Source organism: the organism of the source record quoted next, unplaced genomic scaffold (assembly GCF_019419815.1).
Source record: "Pyrus x bretschneideri cultivar Hongxiangsu unplaced genomic scaffold, Pyrus_bretschneideri_v1 Contig28, whole genome shotgun sequence".
In the NCBI taxonomy this organism is placed as follows: Eukaryota; Viridiplantae; Streptophyta; class Magnoliopsida; order Rosales; family Rosaceae; genus Pyrus; species Pyrus x bretschneideri.
In genome coordinates, this window is record NW_025999590.1 from 1,151,619 (window position 1) to 1,173,815 (window position 22,197).

General features: G+C 34.8%; 1 protein-coding gene and 1 pseudogene across 1 annotated transcript; both read right to left on the reverse strand.

Moving 5' to 3' along the window:
- Positions 1-4,788: 4,788 nt before the first annotated feature.
- LOC103927531 lies at positions 4,789-6,616 on the reverse strand (annotated as a pseudogene).
- A 6,311-nt stretch (positions 6,617-12,927) lies between these two features.
- Positions 12,928-15,550, reverse strand: LOC103927492 (protein BIG GRAIN 1-like A). Its single transcript, XM_009336418.3, has one exon. It carries the CDS (start codon positions 14,564-14,566, stop codon positions 13,217-13,219), a length of 1,350 nt encoding a protein of 449 aa, XP_009334693.3. The 5' UTR covers positions 14,567-15,550; the 3' UTR covers positions 12,928-13,216.
- Positions 15,551-22,197: the final 6,647 nt, after the last annotated feature.

Genomic DNA, 22,197 nt, shown 5'->3' on the forward strand with positions numbered 1-22,197 from the left:
CAATCAATTAAGTAAATCTGCAGATAGATGAATGAACCGACCAGAGGGACGATGGTGTGAACTGGGAGGCCCACCCAAATAACAGACTGGGCCAAATATCTGGAAAGATCTTTCGTAAGAGAAAAGATTCTCTCAGAATCTCTTCCATTAAAGTCACAGGATCAAGTAATCCGATTCTTTGAAATTTCAGTCAACTGTCCACATGTTTTGATCCTTTAAAAATTATAATAATTTTTGACCGTTTAATGAAATTTCGAAGGGTGGCCCTGGTGGAAGAGATCCGGAGAGAATATCTTCTCCTTTCATAATATTAATTTCTCAGTGAGTGGGGATCCTTGTCAAATTCTCTTTGTGATAATTCTGGAGATTCTCAAATCACATCTGTTTATCGTACATTGTACGATCAAAAATCATTATAAAATTTTTTTATTTAAAATTGAATATAAACAGTACTTGACGAAAACTGATCGCATGATGTACGATAAACTGATGTGATTGAAAAATCTCCAAGATTCTCACAAAAAATTTCAATACAAGACCTGGTGGATCGTATATCTGCTATTGTCACCGACTTGGCCCAACAACAAACATAATATTCTCTTCTTTTTTCTTTGTCTGAATAAGTGTACGCCTGACAAAAAAAATTTAACACATGCTCTCTATTTTTTCTTAAGAAAGAGATCCACTAGTGAGTTTTGCAAAGGAAGCTTACTTTTTCGGAGGCCAGATAAACTTTGAACCATGTATTCTGTTGTTTTCATTTCTTAAAAAAAATGGTTAATAAAAGTCAATCACACTTTAAATTCTTCGACCAAAAAAAAAAAAAAAATCACACTTTAAATTCATGTAACTTGAAGTGTACAGTAGCTTTGGTCTCTATCTTTTAAAGATTAGCAGAAACAATCGGTTTTATTTTGGTTCCTGCGATTTAAATTGATAGAATTGGTCGTGTGTTTGTCATTTTGATCATTTTGTAAAAGATTTTTGTTAAATTAGGTAAAATGACAAAAATATCTTATTTTATGTCAAATCATTTTGACATATTGTGTAAGATCCCACATCGCCCAGGGAAGTGATCCTTATATGTATATTCACATCCCTACCTAGCACGAGGCCTTTTGGGAGTTCACTGGCTTCGGGTTCCGTAGGAACTCCGAAGTTAAGCGAGTAGCGCACGAGAACATTCCCAAGATGGGTGATCCATCAGGAAATTCTCGTGTGAGTTCCCAAAAACAAAACCGTGAGGGCGTGGTCGGAACCCAAAGCGGACAATATCGTGCTACGGTAGTGGAGTGGGCCTGGGAAGTGGTCCCCCCGGGCGGAGATGTGACACATTGTTTATTAAATTGAGAATATTTTATTATTTTGGTCATTATTTAATATAGATTTTTTAAGGAATGACCAAAATAATTAACAGTAGACAAATTCAGGGACCACTTCCATCAATTTCAAATCTCAGGGACCAAAATGAGGAGTTATGCCGTTCTCAAATACCATTTTGGCTAAAATGCCAAAACAATCCTTAAAACCACAAATTAATATATTGGATTAAGATACAATACTTACATGTATTAACATAATCACTATCTCAACATTCAAATAATAATTATATTAAATACATTTATTCACATGAATATTTATAACCGTATTGTATTAAATGCGTATAAATATTAGGAAATTTTTATTTGAACCCATCTAACATATTTCTACACTCAGCTTACTTTTTACACCCATATTATTTTCAATTAAACTATCAATATCTCTTTAAACTCAAATTTACTACCTCAACTACCCTCACAAACCCAATTCAATAAGTAAATTCATTTTTATACCCATTTAAAAATAAAAAACCAAAATCAAAGCATTCTCTCCTTTGCCATTCTCTCCTTCCAACAATTGCTTTTGATGGCCACTTAGTACTACGGTCTAGTGGTATTCGTTTTCACTTGTAAGTGAGAGTTCTTAGGTTCGATTCTAGTCACGGGCGAATTTGAACCACATTATTGCTAGCCCATTGTGAGGATAAGCTCACTCTCTACCCTTAGGGGGCGTTTGTTTGCCCTCACTAAGTTGGACTGGACTGGACTGGACTAGCTATTAGTCCAATACTGTGTTTGTTCCATGCTGGGACTAACATTAATGAGACTAAAGGGGACTAGCATGGACAAAACCCTTCACTAAGAGGTCTTAGCGAGACCCCCCAATAACCATGGGACTAGTTAAGACTATCCTCTCTTTCTTGTCCTCGTCATGCTCAACGACCACTCTCGACAGACTCCTCGTCATCTCCGGTCATCTAGATCAATCATTAACTTTCCGACTTTCTTTCAGATCCATTTCACAACCAAATTTCATACAAAATATACCAAATTGAAGCTGGGAGTGACAAGATTATGATTTTACCTGAATCGATGCCAAAATGTGGTCGAATGTGGCTGGAAAATGGCCTGGAAGTCTCGGCCTGTTTGGGCCTCTTCAAATCCATGAAAAATTCGAACATTCAAAGCTAAGATCTCGGTCTAGGGATGGTGATGAATTTTTTGGCGGTGCTAACTTCATCCAATTTAACGAGGAAATGGTAGGAAAAAATGAAGAAAAAGATAAGATCATAATAAAATATTAATAATTTATATATTTAAATAATATAATATTATAATTTGTTATTATCCAGCTTCTTAGTCCAATACTGCACCAAACGCTTCACTAAGTTAATCCAGTTTAGTCTAGTCTAAGCCAATCCAGCTTAGTCCTTGAAGCTAATCCAGTCCGAGATAGTCCGGCGCAACAAACGCACCGTTAGTGTAGATAAAATCGTTTGTGAAAGATTCCACATCAACCAATGAAGAAGAGATGATGTGCCTTATATGTACATACTCCCCTCCTTATAGCACGAGGCCTTTTAGGAACTCATTGGCTTTGAATTCCATCGGAACTCCGAAGTTAAGCGAGTTCAGGTAAGAGCACTCCCAAGATGGGTGACCCACTGGGAAGTTCTCGTGTGAATTCTCATAAACAAATCCGTAAATGAATGGTAAACCCAAAACGGACAATATCGTGCTACAGCGGAGTCGAGACTGGGATGTGACAGTTTGTTTAAAAAAAAAAAAAAATTCCAGTTGCTTTTGATGGAGTCTCCATCACCCACTACAACGTTGCTCTCGTTAAATCTTAAGTTGCTTTGAGCGACCATGTCAAACAAGTCGTCCCCTCTAGACTACCCTCAAGCATGTGTTTTGGCTTCTCCAACACACTCACTAGCATGTGCCTATATTTGAGTTGGAGTTCACTGTGTTTGTTCTAAAAGGCCTCATTGAATTTGAGTTTTATCCAACTGTTGTAACGTTCATGGTAGGCCGTAGAAACAACACTAATGAACTTAAAAGACTTTCTAATATCTTTATCTTTTTTATTTATCAATCTGCATAGATTTTGTATGAATTATATGTAAGTTGTAATTTTCAAGAGAAACTTGAAAGATTAGAAAGACAAAGAAACAAGAACTATAGTGATGTTAAAGAAAGTAGTATTAAATACGATGAACAAGTACGCAAATGTAAATTGAAAAACCCCATATTCTTATAACATTATGAGTTTATGAACACCACATTAAGTTCAACAAAAAAACAAAACCTTCAATATCATGTGATTTCTAACTAATCAAGGAATTGTCTACACAAAATTCAACCTCGTCAGATAATTAAAAGCATGTGACTATAATGTACTTGGTTTAAAATCATTACTGATGGGTCTAATCTCAAAACTCATCCAGGGAACAAAATGTTAATTAAATTAAAGAGGTAAAAACCAATTTATTGAGTTTTGTCAAAATAGAACGTAAAAGAAAAATTACACGATGATTAGGATTCGATTATTGGATGTGGGTTTATTGATAAATCTAATTTTTATTGTTAATTTCATCTTATACTTGTTGGTAATTATGTAATAGGTTAATAAAGATATTTCGCATTTAAAATTGAAGTTAGGTGTAAAAAGAAATTATATAGGTTCAAATAAAATTTTTCTAAATATTATAGTCAATCTCATAATATATTACTATCATATTAGCACACGGTCACCAAAAGTGAGATGAACAAAAACATCTGCTACCTATGTATATGCATGATTTTGAAATCTCGGTACTTCTATATAATTGCAGGTCGATCAATAATATAAAGGGTGGGATCTATAAAGCTGGCTTGATCAATCATGGAAACGACAAGATAAAATGCATACATTTTAAAAGCAAGAGAGTGAAACGACTTGCAGGTTGCAGAAGTTTTTTTTTTCATTTTTACTTTTTCTTTTGTGTGATTAACAATGACTTGTGAGTTGTGTGGGAGGATTTGCAGTTAAAAAGTCGCTTTGGTCTGCATCAACTTTATTTTTTAAGGGATGATTCCAAAGTTAAGACAGTGCAAATGAACTTGATTACATTTTCTGTGAGTTGTTTCTTCATAAACTAATCGATATATACTCAGCTACTCGACGGACGGGGTCTTCCTAAATTAATTGTCCCCTCTCTCGAGACGGATGAGTGTTTTGCACTCTACATCGATTATTGTTGAAGAGCTAACCTCACTTAATCATCTTATATTTAACTACTACATAATTTTTTTTTAACCTAAACTAACTTATAATTGTTTACCCTAGCTTTGCTGGCCTTATAATCTTTTCTTTTCAAATGGATGCAAGATCGAAGTAGCAAAAGATCTAGCGCTATAAAGCTGGAGCTCGAAAATCTACTAACTGCTTAAAAGTACTTCCAAACTGATTAGATTAGCATTAACATTAATCAAATATTTTGTTTTGAAGAGCCTTCAGACTGCTTGTAATGGTGGAAAAGCATGGTCTCACTGAAGCATCTGCATCCCATGAAAGGCAAATTAGGCCAATTAGCTCTCCAAGTTGCCCATCATGATCATCAGGCAGTTTTGGCCCAAGGTTGTCCTCGACAACTTCCATCGCAATCTACAGTAATAATCACCAGTCAATTAGTATTATTTCCCACATGATTAATTCGATTATTATTTTGCATTTACTTATTGTTCATGCCATGTTGGCTCAAAGATTTTATCTGGGTTAGTCACATATAATAGATATTTCATCATTAATGGATTGCAAGTTTCACGCAATGCATCGACAATTAAGAACAATCATTTGAATGATTAATTGTAACATTCTTAGACCATCTCCAATGGTTGGGCTAAAAGCCAAATTTTTTAGTCCGAAAAATTTAGTTTTTAGCCCAGAAACAGTTTTTCTGCTCTAACTGTTCTAGCCTAAAATTTTAGCCCGGGATTATTAAATAATGAACTTAGGCTTTTTTTTTGTTAAATTAATTTTTTTTTAAAAAAATAAATATGTAAATTATCGTAAATTAATTTTATGAACATTTTTATCTAAAAAAATTTTAATTCTGATAAATATTGAGTGGAGTCCACTCCAATTTCTGAGCTAAATTTTGGGGGGAATTTGGCATTAGTTTAGCATTTAGCATTTAGCCTAAAATTTCCCCTTGGGTTGGAATGGGTTTGGGAAGGAATTTTAGAGAGTAATTTAGCATGTAGCCCACCATGAGAGTTAGTCTTATAGCTCAAAACCAAATCTACAATAGTGTCTTTTTATGTTTGAAAATCAAGTGATGCTAAAAGGAAATCTTGTGTCAGACATTTTAAACCCTAAACCATAGAAGGCTAGAACACCTACTTTTCTATCATGCAAGTCCACCCATGCGAGTGGTGCCGCACCGAAAAATCCCTCTGTACAACTTTATATCATGTTCTTTCATTTTTTTTTTTTTTTTTTTTTTTTTTTTGACTTGAGACAAGGTGAGTACTGAGTAGTTTCTTACCTTAGTGGGACTATAATCTGTCTCAATGTAAGGATAATTTCCAATCATAAGCTCATTCAGTAGAATTTTAAAACTGTATACATCACATTTTTCATTATATGGCTTGCATTGGATCACCTCTTGTGCAATGTATGCATACGTTCCTGCAAATAATTTCAAAACCAAAAGATTAAGACATAAAGTCACTTAATTAGCACATGTATGAATACAATATCAATTAATTAACACACAAATCCTCACCCGTTTCGCCAGTGAGTGCCTTCTCTCTTCATCACTCAAGAACCGAGCATGACCGAAATTCGCAAGTCATAAATGCATAGCATCATCCAAAAATATGTTGCTAGGTTTGAGGTCACGATGAATCACCTTAGGCTTTTGTCCATGCAAATACTGCATGGCTTGAGAAATCTCCAATGCCCTAGCAACCCTCTCTTTGAATGGAGGAAGTGGTATCATCCTCTCTTTTCGCCCATTTCCAGGGCCGTGAAGCCTCTCCTTTAGTGTTGTGTTCATGAACTCCGTCACCACCCAAGCGTAGTTAGGAGGATCGAGGCATGCACCCATTAGATGAAGTACGTATCGATGTCGCTGCCTAACTAAGGTCTCCAGCTCTTGAGCGGAAAATGCGATACCGTTGTCGTTGGTTTCAAAGAAATCAGGGTACAAGCATTTCACTGCCACTTCAAGTCCATGCCATGTTCCTTTGTATATGTGAGCCGTACTCCACTGCCCTATTTTTTCTTCAAACTCAATCTGATCCAATTTTCACCATACATGAGTAGATGCGTTACTAGGGTTTCAGACAATTTGGCAGGTTACATTGATCAAGACCCTAACCAGAATCACACATTCAAACACTAATTTTACTTGATTAACAATTTTTGTTGACAATCAGAAGAAATAACATGCTAAACCCTACTAAACGTAATGTACAATATAAAATTTGGGTCGCAGAAGACCTACCTCTTCTGGATGGATGTATCATCCATTTAGCTGGGCTTGATAAAAAACAACAGCTAGATCAGAAGAATGGTGTAGTTGAGTTGTTGAAAACTGTGGGCTGGCATTTGGAGTAACAACATTGGATGAGGGAGGGCATGGTTGTGGGCCAGTATCTTTGTAGTTGTGAATGAGGTTCAAGAATCCATTATCTTGGGCTACTTGTAGGCAGTACCTCAGATAATCTTGTGTACTTTCCAACCTCTTCTGTTCCAGTTCTGCCACCTTAATTTGTATCCAAAACCCAAAATATAACACTCTTCAATTCTACAGAAAAAAAAAGCGTTTGATGTTTACAGTTTCCTAGTTGCATGACAAAAATACACGTACTATGACTGCATGTCTGTTAGGATCCGCAAAGAATCGTTATTGTAATAACAACTTGTAAAAAATCGACAAAAATAAAGAATTAAAATCGAAATATTTTCTTCACATTTTAATTGTTACAAAGGCCACATAAATTTGCAGGCCGAAATGTGGATTCCAGGTTTGGGTTCCTATTAAAACCCTAATACCAATTTCTTAACACTAAAATGCCCGTCTACCATTCATGATTCATCGCACTACGAACTTTGAATTTGTAATGATTAATCCAACATACCAATCATTTAAAAGTCAGCATTGGAAAAGTTGTAGAGATAGGGTTCTTTCCTTTTCTTTTTGTCGAATGTAGAGATACGCATGTTTGATCTTAATTATAAATTTTTTTTCAGTATAACAATCACATTACCATATATTATTATCAATTCATGTATATCTCGATAGTCAAATACCAGCCAATATGAGCATGCATCAAGTTAGTGCGATAGTCAAATCCCACCCAGCTAGCTAGTTGGACCACCTTTATAAATTTGACAAAATTCAAAGCTAGACTGTGGTCCAAACAATATAGTATATACCTGCTGCTCCAATTTAGAGATCGTTGGATGCTGGCTCATAGGAACAACGTTAACTGACTCCGAACTTGAGCAGTCATTAATCCCTAGGCAACATCCAGTTGATGCGGCGGTGGCGGTGGTGTTATTAGTAGTTACTACTTGATTTGCACTACTGGAATTGGTTTTTCCCGACTGTAGAGACCCAAATATGGAGCCCATTTTCTTGTGATAGTTCATGATGTTCTATTCTTCTATATGCTAATTATGATTAATTAGTAAGAAGATGCAAAGAGAGGAAGCTTAATAACGGTTTAATGGTGATTAAAGGTGTCGTAATCTTTGTTGATTAGTTCATGCAATAAACAATTTGGGCGGATTTTGTGGGGTCAATTGTTTGTTTTTGTTTAGATTATGTGGATGTGGCGATAGAATCTATGATAAATTCCGATTATATATATATGAATATATGAGGATGAATGCCAAAATTTTACACTCTAGCCGGAATTTACTATAATTAAAGGATAATGCACCAATTTTTTAAATTAAATTTGCAAATCATGTATGTGTACTAATAAGAAATAAGCACGTTAATCAATGTTTAAGTAATGATTGAATCATAACAACCACATCACATGGTTTACAAAATTTAATTTAAATAGATGATCTATCTAGGATAACGCATAATAAAAAGGCAAAAGGGTTAAAATTTGGACCACCACTAATTAGTGGCTCCTTCTAGTGGTAGCTATGAATATACTTGAAACACGTAAACTTTACTATAAACCTAAAACTAATATGAAGACATAAAGATTGATTCGAGATAAAAAGTGTGCTAGCGTCAGTCGTTTTCGGGAGATGTGCTACTGTAATTCATACATTGATAATTGTGAGATTAGGGTTTACATCTCGGAGTTTAGAGTTTAGATCTGATTGACGCGAGTGAAATCTATATATCAATAGATGAGCAAGCAGCGTACTGCTCAAATTGAGGGTTTAGGTCTATGTCAGATTGACGCTAGCGAAACCCTTCGACATAATTGGAGTCGATGAAGTGTCCAATGAATAGGTTAGATTGTCAGTGCTATATGTTTAAATGCATGCAAGTCTATGGGGATAGAGACGAAGATGAATCTTGAAACCCTAACAGTTACTACAAGTAAGTGGTCCTACGAGAACAACTCTCACATTCACAGATCATCACTTTTGTAGGTCAAAGGAGATGACGACGGTGCTAACAACTAAGCTTAAGGAATTTTCACCTCGGGATCGACAATCGCTTATTTTCTTTTGTGACTTTGTTATCTTTTACTCTTTCACTGCCCAAACAGCCAAAAAATAAAAGTAGTGGAACCTAATCTAGTGAGGACTGAGGAGGAGGAGACTGTGGACCATTCAACGATCGTAATCTTATTGAGAGCAGCTGGCCCTCCCTCATGGCGCAGGGCTCAGCCTGTCAGTCTGGAGGTCCTCGCCCTTTTCCCCACCTCCACTTGGTTTTGTTCAATACATTTCACAGTTGATAAAAAAATCATGCATTTCGGTTAGAAATTAAAATACACAGGTAGGGATAGAACACTAGTAGGAATAATGTATTTATGATATACTAAATCTTATATATTTCACTGCATTTGTTTATCTTTTCCTTTTGATATCATACAACATGGTAGCTGTTAAGAAAGGATTCGTGTGTAAATGTGTATAATGTTTTGTATGCAGATAATCTTAAGAATTTAGTTCTCTCATACGTTCTGGTGGGTGGCTTTTGTTTCTTTGTTACATATTATATTGTTGTTTCCCTAACAGAAAGAATATTATAATTTGCAGTATTTGGTAATCTATATATATATATATATATGTATGTATGTATGTATGTATATTGAATTTGGTCAAGAGTTTGTTGAATTCGTTATTGATTCCAGGCCGAAAAGTCCTTTGGTTGCAGGTAGCGACTAGTTTATAATTATATCACTGAAATGTCGAGTCCCCATAGCTAAGAGTTAATTGATGAACTTTCTTAGGGCTGGAGGATTGTAAATGGAAGGTGGCCAGAATTAGATTCCTTTTTCTTTTTCCCACTATTGACGACTTTAATTAACTTGAGAATGTTAAATAGCTATTTATATTTATAGGGTAGAGTTTTGCAGGCTTGATTTGACTAGTGAACTTCAACTTCAACTTCGACTTAAGAGATGCCACAAAAATATCCAGAAAACAGCAAAAAAGTTCAGGATGCACAGTTTCTGAATTTAACAATGCTACTGAGAGTGATTTTTCTTGGTGAACAATAAAGGAGCATATTAAAATCTAAAGAAAAGGATCATATAATTACTTGCATTAATATGAACATCATCATTTGACTTAATAACACTACTCAATTTGTACTTTGAAAAAATCGTGAGTGTTTGAAACAATAGTTGTCGATTATTAAACATTGTTCATATTGCACATCATAAATTTCGGTCTAGTGATACCCACATGTTTACTTCGTTAAAGAGATCATACTGAGCTCAAATATGTTATTGATAAAAGCAAAGGCGACGTCAATATGCATATACACTACCTTGTATCGTTTATTTGTCATGACTTTTGCTTTTGTGGGATGATCAAGTTTGTTCTCGATCATGATTTTAAATACATTAAATTTGGTGTTAAAAAAACCAAAATCGAGCAATTGGTTAGGAAGGGGGAATATCATGAACATGATTAGGGATTTGTAAACCTAGCTAGAAACCTAGGATGGTCCAAAAGTGGTAAAAGACTATAAGCAGTTAGGTGGTTTGTTTATCAATTGTATCAACTCTCCTTCTTCATCCAACCACACACATTATTCTTCTAATTATTGCTGGCAATTTCCCCCCACCTCACCTACTAAATTACCCTAAAATAACCAATATTGAATTCATTCATCAACATTGTTAATCAACTTGCTTAATCTTGTTAATTTACTGATAAATTTCAACCCTTGGAGCCCTATAGTTTTGTATCTGATTGAGAAAACATAATTAGTTGTGTGGTAGGATTCCTTGGAGGACAATACTTCCCTTATTTCTGAAAAGGAGGAAAGTCTTCATTCCCTACTAATGTGACATTATTTCCACAATAAGAATAATCACATCGTTCAATCTCTTTACCATTACTTAATTATTATATTCAAAATTAGAAACCGTGTAGACATTCATATATGTCGAACAAAATAGTTATGATAACAAGTGATGAACCGTTGATTCCTTTAATTCATATGAATAACTAAACAGTCTTTAATTTAAAAGGATATTTTTAGAAAAATATATTAACTAGATAAAGAAGACTTCAATGAATAGAGTTGAGTTTCTTAATCTTGTTTTTTAGTTAGTTAATCGTAAGATGATGCTAACTTTGACTTAGAGAGAGAGAGAGAGAGAGAGAGAGAGAGAGAGAGAGAGAGAGATTCCTTCTCAAGTCACAATTCTTCGCATTAAGAATTTGAGACGACGCAAAGTTGCATTTGCATGCTCATCACGTACTACTAATCTTATATATTAATAGGCCATTATTAGGTCTACTAATTAACAATGAACCCTTCAACAATCTGTAGGGTTTTCTTTAATTCCAATGTTGATTACAAGAATCAAAGCATCTTTGAATTTAATCGTGTTCAGTCGGTTTCTTAGTCGCTACAGAAAATCATCAGTTCTACAGCTCGTCCTCGTGTCCCCTCATTCCCGCAGTACTTGATATAATAATACAAATGTACTACATGCATTGGTACTTCTTCAAGAAAAATTTCAGTGTGCTGGGTACACGGTTCAGTACACTAAGTGTTATAACGCAATTGGTTGAACTTTTTTTTTCAAGTTTCTAACCAATAACATTATTACACTTAATATACCAGACCGTTTTCCTAACACACTAAAAAACTTCACAGTTCTCGAAATAAAAAAGATTATTAGAAATACGTATTGATGGTTTGGCAGCTGCACATGCAAAGAATATGCGTATGAATGTAGCACGTAACCACAAGTTCACGTATGTGTGACATTAATTCCTCTCAATCATATTAGAAAAATCAGTATGCAGATACCAACTGCCCACCCCCAATCTCTTATCTGCTACTCGGTTCATCTTGGGAAGAAATAACCAAATTATGTACGACAAATAGAAGAGCATGTGTTGGTTAGTTAAAAGTATTTACAAGTATTTGAAACGTAAGAGGTTAGGAATTATGTGCATTGGTATTACCTACATTTCTTTAGAGTTGTTGCCGCACTTAAGATCGTGTGTTTGATTATCGCCAACTTCTCTATCATTAATAACTCATAATCTTCAATAAAAAGTGAAAACTAGGTGCTACGAAACCAAAGTATTTGTAATTTGCAGGCACTTGGAAAGGGAAAAAGCACGGTTGGAAATTTGAAGGGGATGGAGAATCCATGAACCCAAAGACCCAAGTAGGGTTCAGTACAAGTGTCTTTATGTTTTCTTGGGATGATGAGATGGGGATGTTAACGCAACGTTTAAGTTACAAGGGTGCCAAATTCCCAAAAATCCAAAAAACATTTACAAAAATACAATTCCAGAGAAAGAAAGAAGAAGCAAAAGCAAGTGCTTTAGGAGGACTTCACTTTCTCTATTCCCATGGGCGAAGATCTGCCTTTGCCTTTGCCATCACACCCCATCTTTCTTTCATAAATTTAATTTAATTTCATCATATTACGATCGAAGAATGCATGGTCACTCGCTGTTAAATTTAATATTAAATGTGGAGAATATATGCACATTATTTAAAATTTTTTTTCTCGAATGTCAGATCCAACAGTTGATGACTATGTATCATTGATCACCAGGTTACCAAGAGAGCTGGACTCGTCATCTCATATCATTTCTCAGTTTCTTGCTTTGGTTGCTTGCTTGTGATCAGCATCATCGAATCTTTCATTTTTCTCTTGCTCTTTTTCTTTCTTCCCCTTCCCTTTTTCCCGTTCCTATCAAGCACTGCACTCTGTCAGTATCCATCTGAGTGTTTGATCATGATCCAGAATGTAACGCATCCCCATTCCCCTTCTCTCTTTCTTTTCAGAATATCAAACTCTATGTTCCCTCACTTTTTCCCTTTTTTACATCCCCAGATTGCCATCTTATTGATCATTCAAGTTTCAAGCTTTCTTTTTCCCAACACAAAAACAAATTAGCTGCCATGTGTACCACTCATCGAAATCTACCATGTCGAATTAGAATTTATAACTTAGATGGGGGTTATGTCAATTAACAAAGACAGTGTGTCCGCCCTTTTTACCTGAGGTTGATCATCTACTCCATAAATTAGAGTTATTTAGAATATCATCTGATCCTGTTTCATGAAGAGCCACATTTTGTATCCCCTCGTAAAACCATTTCCATTAATTAGTAAAACAAAGAGAGAAAACTAATCAAGAACAAATCTAGTTCTATAATTGTATATGCTGTAATCAAACTTAGAAGAGTGAAAAAAAAAAAAATACTACATTGTTAACTAGATTATCAAGCCATTAGCAATGGCACGATTTGTACGAACGTGAGTGGTTTCGTACACTGGAAGCTCTTCCAAATATCTTTCTTTTCCGATCACCGCAAGGTGATCAAGCTCAAAAAGATCCGAACTCGAACAACTAGCAGCATCATCGTCATCACCATCATGGCGGTCACGATAATCTCTGTTCACTAATTCACTCTTAACTTGGTTCCGATGGCTATCTCTCAAAATCTCTCTGGCCGCTTCCTCAACTCTTCTGCTTTTCTCCAACGCTTGAAGCTTAAGCTCCTCCTCCGCTTTTCTCCCAGGAGATCGACCAATTTTCCATGCTGTCGGAACAGTGACCGGCATTAGGGTTTGATCCTCCCCTTCGTACAAGCATTTCTGCCCACATGGCCTGCAATCTTCGTCCACGATCACACTCACCGGATAGAAATGAACCGATCTTTTAACCCCCTTTAGCAGTTTTTCTCGAGTAGATGGAGAGTTCTTACTCAAACATGATCTTGAAAATGAAGAGGCTGAAGAACATGTTGAGTCTGGCCCTGATTTCAGTTTCCTTTCCACACTCGCTTCCTCGTATCCTCCAATTGATGAAGTGCTCTTTGTTTTCTTGGTCTGCCCTGCGGTGAAGAATGAATTGAGGAAATTTGACACCCGACCGCCCGGCGAAAGCGGCTGTTTGACCTTCTTTAGATTGTTGTAAATCTTCAATGCCCTCGATTTCGACTTAATTATGCCTTCGTCGAGCTTCGGAGTCGGTTCCGAGGAGCAACTGTAATGATAGTCATCAAACATGTGCACTTCCCTCTGTTTCCTCTCTGTTTTTTCCTCTGCTTTCACCGACCGGGCCGAGACGCTGGTGCGAACCGCCTTCGGCCACGGCGGGGCAAAACAAGAGGATCTCGACTTAGACCCGAACATGGAGTCAGCGTCCGAGGAGGAGAATCCGCCGGAGCTCGAATCCGAGGAGCTGGAAGTGGAGCTGAAAAACAAAGCATCAAGATCACGGGCGTGATCACGGTCTAATTTTCGGTCCAATTCACCCAAATGCTGTCTTCTTTGTACCCCGACCTTCTGACTGACCTTCTTTTCCATCCATTTCTCGATCAAACAAGCTCGGTGGAGGCTTGCCATCTCGTCTTCTTCGACTGCTCTGCCGCTTTTCCCGCCGCTTCTGCTCTGTTTCTTCGGCATTGTTTCATTGTAAAACATCGAGTCCTCGCGGTTTCTTGGAGAACCCTCATCGATCGAACGGTAAATTTTGTCAAGGAGAGAGGATGAGAAAGAAGGGTTTTTCCTTTCGTGCCTGTATCTGTCTTCTCTCGGTGTATTTTCCCACCTCGACATTATTGTTTGTTGAGAAATGGAACTGTATAATTTGAGGTTTTTAGCTACAGAAATCTGTAGCTTTTGTGACTTTTTTGTGTCGGCTGAGAAAGGATCAAAAGCTGCAGCGCAATTGGAGGGTGGGAAAATGTATGAGCGAGAAAATTAGGGAGAGAGAGAGAGGGGGCAATGTTTGAGCTGAGCGACCAAATTAATAATTCGACAACTCAGTCCTGATGTGTAGCTCTGCTCGATAATGGCGTTAAAAAAGTGTGAGAATTTCAGAGTTTTTGGGAATGAAGAGAAGGACGCATGAAGAAACGAAGCAATTGATGATTGTCTTGTTGTTTAGGGAGAGTAGAGAGAGAAAGAGAGAGATAGAGAGGGAGGGCAATGAGAGCGAAATGGCACGCCTTGGAGATGGAGTAAGGAACATGGAAGAGAGGGGGTAGGGTTTATAAAGCTCGACAAGCGCGTGCATGTCCACCTTATCGGAGCCAATGCCAGATTGGCATCCGATGACGTGGCTTTAAATTTGCCTTTTGATGTGCCTAAATTACCCCTTCCTTTGATGAGGAAATGACGGTCTGACCCTTTTGATTGATCAACCTTCCAATTCGAATTTGAAGCCGTTGATCGTGTTTCGAGGAGGACAATGCCTGTTATGTTACAGACAAAGCATTTGTACACGACAGTTGCTGTAACCCTAGTAATAATTGGCGGGCCCACATCCTGTTGTGAGGTAAAGTTTTTTATTTTTTTACTTTTTTTTTTCTTTAGAGTGAGGTAAAGTTTTTTAGTTTTTTTTTAAGAATAATGCCAGGATGATTACATTGTGTGACGTTTTGATATAGACATTTCGTTTTTAAATATCATAAACTAAACATCTATTTCTTTTGCAAATTTGATTAAATATTTTCCCTACAATTTTGGTACTTTAATTTTATTTTATTAGAAATTTATTCATGTTAGCATTCCCTTTTTTCCTCTTATTTTTATGCATTTCTTATTATGATGATATAAGATTTTTTTTTAATTTTATATTAAAATATTTATTTTAGTAAATTAAATAAAATGTAACAAAACTCATTGTTAGGTATGTTTGGTTATATCAGTACGTTTGATTATAATGGTACATTTAAATTTTGATCCATTTAGCTTCTTGGTACATTTGAATTTTTTGTACATTTGTTTTCAAAACATAAGCTTTATTACTTTTATAACGAGGAATTACTTTAATTAATTATTTTTTTATAGAAAGAATCGTGAACAATGTAAAAGTTTAAATTACTTTAATTAATTTTTTTTATATTTATAGAAAGAGTCATTAATCAACGGACAATAGCTTTTTTGTTAATTCAAAATTATATGATTTATCATTATTATTTAGTATTATCTACAATAAAAGGATTTATCTCCGATCAACTAAAAGTTGTTCCAGAGACTTATCTACCAAAAAACAAGACTATATAGGGCATTGTGTATGAATCAAACATATTTTTAAACATACCAAAAAGATGAATATTCATTTTAATATAGTTTATAATTGGGTACGTTTTAATTCGGGGTTGGTACGTTTTTGTTTGACGTTGGTACGTTTTTATTTAATGTTGGTACATTTCCATTTGGCACATTTAATGTTGGTACGTTTTTATTTAATGTTGGTACGTTTTTATTTAATGTTGGTACATTTAGATTTGAAAAGTTTAAATTTTTAGACTTAAATATAGTTGAAATTATTTAAAATATATAGCAAATATTTAAATGTAAATTAATTTCAATTAGTACAAAGTAGTTCAAGTTTGAGTATCTTAATCAAATGTTTCAAAAGCTTAATAAAAAACTCAAAAAGCATAAATGTTTAGTCTACAAAAGTCTAAAATAAGGCATCTAATTCTAATTTTCTCTTACATTTTTTAAATCAAATTACAAACCAAATGATGTGTCACTAATAAGGAACAAGCATGTTAATCGATATTTAATTAATAATCCAATCATCTACAACCATATCATTTAGTTTGTAAATTTAGTTTAAAAAATTTGATCTCCCTGGCAATACTTTTTTTAAACAAACGATATTGTATGCACTAAGGAGAAAGGGGGTGGCTTAGCCTTACAATTGGCTATCAATAATGTAATTCAAATTCCTTTTTTTTTTTTTTTTTTTTTTTTTAATTTTAAAGAGACGATTGTGTTTTATTCATATATGAGAACGGTTACAATTTTTCATAAGGACATTCTAGATAATATCTAGAGCCTCATCAAACTAATGGCTTGTGAAACTAGAAATTAAAGCCAATTTGGCTAATTTATGGACCGTACCTTTGGCGGTTTTAATAACATGTCACACTCGTGAAGAGGTGAAATTAGAAAGAATCGGAGTTATATCCTCTATAATGAGATCAAAATCGAAGTTATAAAGTTTAAGCGTAAACAACTTGGGGTAAATCACACAATGTGCTAATAAAATTAATTAGTATTGAATTCGATATTGACGAAAATCAAACTCGAAAACTCTTACTAATAAGTAAAGAATCATATCTTTAAATCATAATATCAGTGTCCGGATTATTGCAATCTCTAAAGCCTAATATTTTTCAAAAGTTCAAACGCTTTATATAAATTAGCTAATTTAATTGAACACGGGGGCAAATTTAAATTGTTATTGTTGTGATCATGTTTGGTAGTCTAGATGAATATGATCCAATATTTTGGGTGGTAAATTAACAAGGCTCCAACTGGAGGCCGTATTCCATTCAAGACTATTAATTTCATCAGCGGTTGTGATAATTATTAATCAAGATTCGGTATTTCGTGGAATGTTTTATAAAAATGGTATATTTGAATTATTTATATAAAAAGAAGGAAGGTGTGAAGGTGGTGGTGCGTTATATATTTAGGTTTGGCATTGAGCTGGCATGACTGTATAATTGATTAATTTTTAGGTAGCAATTGTAATATACCAATAAGATGAGAAGGAGGTAACACAAATACAAAATATGATCTTTTTTTTTATTTATTATTATTAATTTTTTTGTACCTTATTTTTGGTAGTTTTGTTTCTTTTTAATATACTTAGTCGTTGAATTATTTTATCTTTTATCGTTTTGTGGAAGTTCAAGTTATTTTCAAATGTTTCTTTTCACTATTCAATAACATTTTTTCTAATCGTATTTTTATGGATTTTTTTAATCTACACATAGGTACAAACAAATCCCACAAAGATAAAGTCATATTGCATGAGGTCTAATATCTTAGTGAACAGGATGTTCAGTTTATACCTGTGTCCCTGGTTTGAAACTTCCTCCCATGACTTACTTTAATAGTTTCGAATCTCCCCGTTTTCCTTAGTATAATAATATTTTTTTAAATTTGTATTACACCATTTTTTTTCCGAAGTATTACACCATTTAGGTAGAACCAAAATGTTAATTAATTAAATTGTTTACCAAAAAAATATGTTACTTAAATTATTAAACCGTGAACGTGAACGTTTGCATGAATTAAAAAATGGATTAGAGAGAGTTTACTAAGAAAACAAAAGAGAAACAGATGGATTTACCAACAAAAGATACTTACCGGTGGAAATAACTAATGAATCTTATAAGAGTCGAGGGACCCCATTTTGCTTTGTTAATGTTATGATTATATTTTGAATTTGAAAGGTGTTAAGCTCTATTACCCAAAATAAAATGGAAATGACAAGGTTAAAAAGCGTAGAGAAGGCCTTTGTAATCATGGGAAATTAGCCTTTAACCGCGGTTGATTTATTGGAGGAGCCTGTAGAAATTGGCTTTAATTTAATCATGAAAACGGCTATCTGGAGCCTTAATGAAGTTAAAAAATCAACGGGTTGACTTTTTTCTACAAGTTAAAACTAATTCCATTTCATGATGTTCTCATATCTTGTTGCCAGTTTACCATGTATATATATTGAGATTAGAAGTTATGGGATCAAGCAGGTGATGAGATGATTGTGGGAGAAAGATATGCTTTGTTCTAATGTAGATTGCGCTCATCTGCACTCAAACTCAAATTATTATTATTATTATTATTATTTTTTGTAGTAAAGAGATAGAGGAAGTCCTTGGAAGATTTGAAAAGATACTATAAGAAAGATATGGAATACTTGTAGCTAACAAAAGACTTGGTGCAAAATCGAGCACAGTGGTGTTCTAAGATTTATATAACCGACTGCACTTAGTGGAATAAGGCTTGGTTGTTGTTGTTTGTAAGACTGATTTACAGTAGACTATCGATTGTAGCAAACTACATGATGAGAGAAGTTTTTGAGCGTGACAGTGACATTGTCATCATTGTTTTACTAAGTCACATGTTGTAATAAGATGAATAAATGACATAGTTGATATTTTATGCGCTTAAGTTATAATATTAATGATTGACGTAATGAAAGCAAACAATATAGTATTAAAAAAAATTTACATATATGTATTGTAACGTGAGTTAAGCGTTACATGATAGGTTGACGGTTACACTAAAAAATCACTGATTATTGGTGCATTTAATGGATTAAACCCTACCCAGAAACCATTGACAATAACCAATACCAAATAACCATGTCCACATTGTATGAACTAGGAATTAAGCAGTTAACTAAGCTAGCTTGGGTTATCTTATGCAAGTGTATATACTCCTTATATTCTTCCTTCCTAGTTGATAAAACAAACAAAACCATTAACTAAGCTGAAAAGGATGGCTTTGGAGTTACATATCAAGATCTAAACAAACCCCACCAAATGCCTTGTACTGCATGGGAAACGAAGGATCTGCCCCCGAATCCCCACCCAGGATCACATGTTTTTGCCATTTTTGTTTATTCATGTTCATCCATCCAGTGACATATGCTATGATGCCTGCAACATCCATACCCCTTTATGCACCCTAACCATATGATATAAAGTAGTGTGACACAGAAAGGTCTTTGCTTTGGTCTCTTAATCGGGTTTCAAACAGTATCCCAGCCATTTGGGTTAGGGTTTATAATATGAATACATTGTAAGCTGGCTTCCACCCAACAATTAGACAATGATCTTATATACTTTCACGATCTAATGGTCATGGATCTGGAGAGAATATTTACACACACATTTGAATATAAAAATTGCGACCCCAAACCAACAAAATTATCCGCCTTGTGAGGATCGAAATAACGTCTACCATGACAGGATGAGAGATTTGAGTTATACCACATAATAAACCATCTATAATAATAATTTATAAATTGAATTCGTCATCCACAGACATCGAACTTAAAATGTTTACATGTTAGTAGATGAAAATACTACTAAATTGTAGTGCTAGAGAAATTAAATACGTAGGCCTATGTTTGAAACTTTGATCAAACGATTCGAACCAACGCATTAAGCTGGGAAAAATATTGCTATCGGGGCACCGTCCCTGAACTTGATTGAATGCGTCTTTAAAGTGAGACCTACAACTTTAATTCTTTTGCATAATTTCCAAGCTGCTTCTTTGTTATGCATAATTTCCAAGTTTGTATTCAATTGAATCAATTCATGTAATGATTCTCGCCCACCCAATAAGCTCATTTGAGTTAGATTTACGAAGATGAGTTTCATGCTCGTATTCCACACGGAATATTCTTAGTTTGATTTTTAGTACCGGTGAATCACACAATGGTGATCAGAAAGAGGCTGAAATGCCTCTATGAGTCTTCTCCATCTATAAAGAGTGAACTACCATGACAAAACTACGAACTGACTCCTTTTAAAAAAAAAAATTTCTTCTTGAAATTGTGGATATATAATTTCAAAATCAATTAACATTTTCAACCGTTACATGTATGTGGATTAGTGGGCGTGATCCATCAAATAATGGTACGAAGCATATATTAAGCACATCAATATCCAGAGCAACGTTCTATTATCAGATTTTAAATTTTACGTAATTCGTATGCACATACGTGTTTACGTTACGATACTAAATTGAACTAGGTATTTGAGCAAAAAGTTACCCACAATACCGTCCAAATTTTGCCGTTTTGCCAACATAAAGAGAGCAATAAAACATTTTCTATTTTTAGTACAGCTATGCAGTACGGACTGTGATACCATTGGTGGGGCCACTGACGTTCCAGTTTTCCGACGCAAATTTACACCGTCGCCAATAATGGACGGTCAGATTCGAGCATCACGCGTAACTCGTGTGGACATGACCCTACTCATTGGGTGTGTTGTGGGGACCATTTTATATGCTCTCGCCCTTTTACACGTGCGAACATGGGGCGCTCTTATTTTGATAAACACATGGAGCACTCTTTTGTCTTTGGCTTTCCTCACACGCATACGTCATGCACGCTAGTGTAGTTTCCTTGATTAGGATAAATTTTTCATTGTATTTGTAAAATTGGTGGTTTACTACGAGTTATTATATAAGTGATGAAAAGTTTTATTTTTGAAGTTGTTAATTTTACATGCGATTATGTATAGCATTACATTTTTATGTGTTTACTGTTGTGTGAAACTTTTAACTGCTCTGATGTAATATGATAATAATAGGATCTTATTTCCAATACTTGTGTCCCCAAGTGGAGAGGTTGATTATGAGACTTTGTAGCAGCTATTATTTTAATATAAATGAAAGTATTTGGTTCAAATTCTCTCACATCATAATTATCTTACATTGACTTTGCTATTAAGTTGGATTGTAACGTCATCTCTTGAGGGGGTTATATGGTCAATTTAGTGATGGTCAGAACATTCCGGCCTCGTAACTTGTGTTATTAGAGTCAGGATGTGTCAGTTTGCTATAACACAATTATCTTACCATTTGTATAGTGACATGTGGTGTACTATCTTGTGTTCCACGAGAAATTTTCATTGTACTTGAAACATGGGTGGTACACCATGTGTCATTAGATAAATGGAGGGAAGTTTAATTTTTTTTTTTAAGTTGTTAATTTTTTAACATAAGTATCTCACCACTTGTATAGTTACACGTGGTGTATTATTCCGTACTCCGGACACTGAAGAATCTCTCGTGTTTCAAGCACATTGAAAAATCTTTCCCTGTTTAGAAGCAGACCACCTAATTAAGCAATTGTCCTTGCCACGTGTCTAGGCTCGTGAGTCTCTATCTTTGATGGGTGCCAATACAAATTGAGACTCAAGATGAAAATGAAATGAGGCTTTCTAATTTAGTATCTTAATATGATTTTTTCACATATATAAACAAGAATTTGAGGTACATCAAATTAGATATGTGAGATTAAGACATTTTTTTTCTCCTTATTTTTAAATTAAGAATACAAAAGAATGATAAAATTAAATTGTAAGATATATAATAAGAGTGTGAAGAAAATATGAGGCCTAATTTTAAAGGGAGGCTCAAAGCGCACGTCTTATTCAACTTATCTCTCTGACCACACGTGTATAAACATTTTACCCTAATCCCCAGTCCAACGTTTGGTGATTAGAATTGGATTGCATTATGTTCACTTTGGAATGGAGAAGATAATTAAATATCCTAAGTAGGTCGTTGGTATGAGTCTCGATCTAGGGTTTTAATTATAACGTGTATGCTTGATATTGACTACATATATTTTCTTCAAATATAACGTGTGTAGATATAACTACTGATTTGCAGCTTAATAAACAAATTACTTCACTAGG

What these genes read in the sequence shown, in the direction of transcription:
- LOC103927492 (XM_009336418.3), bottom strand. Translation starts at nt 14,566, where the DNA reads ATGTCGAGGTGGGAAAATACACCGAGAGAAGACAGATACAGGCACGAA.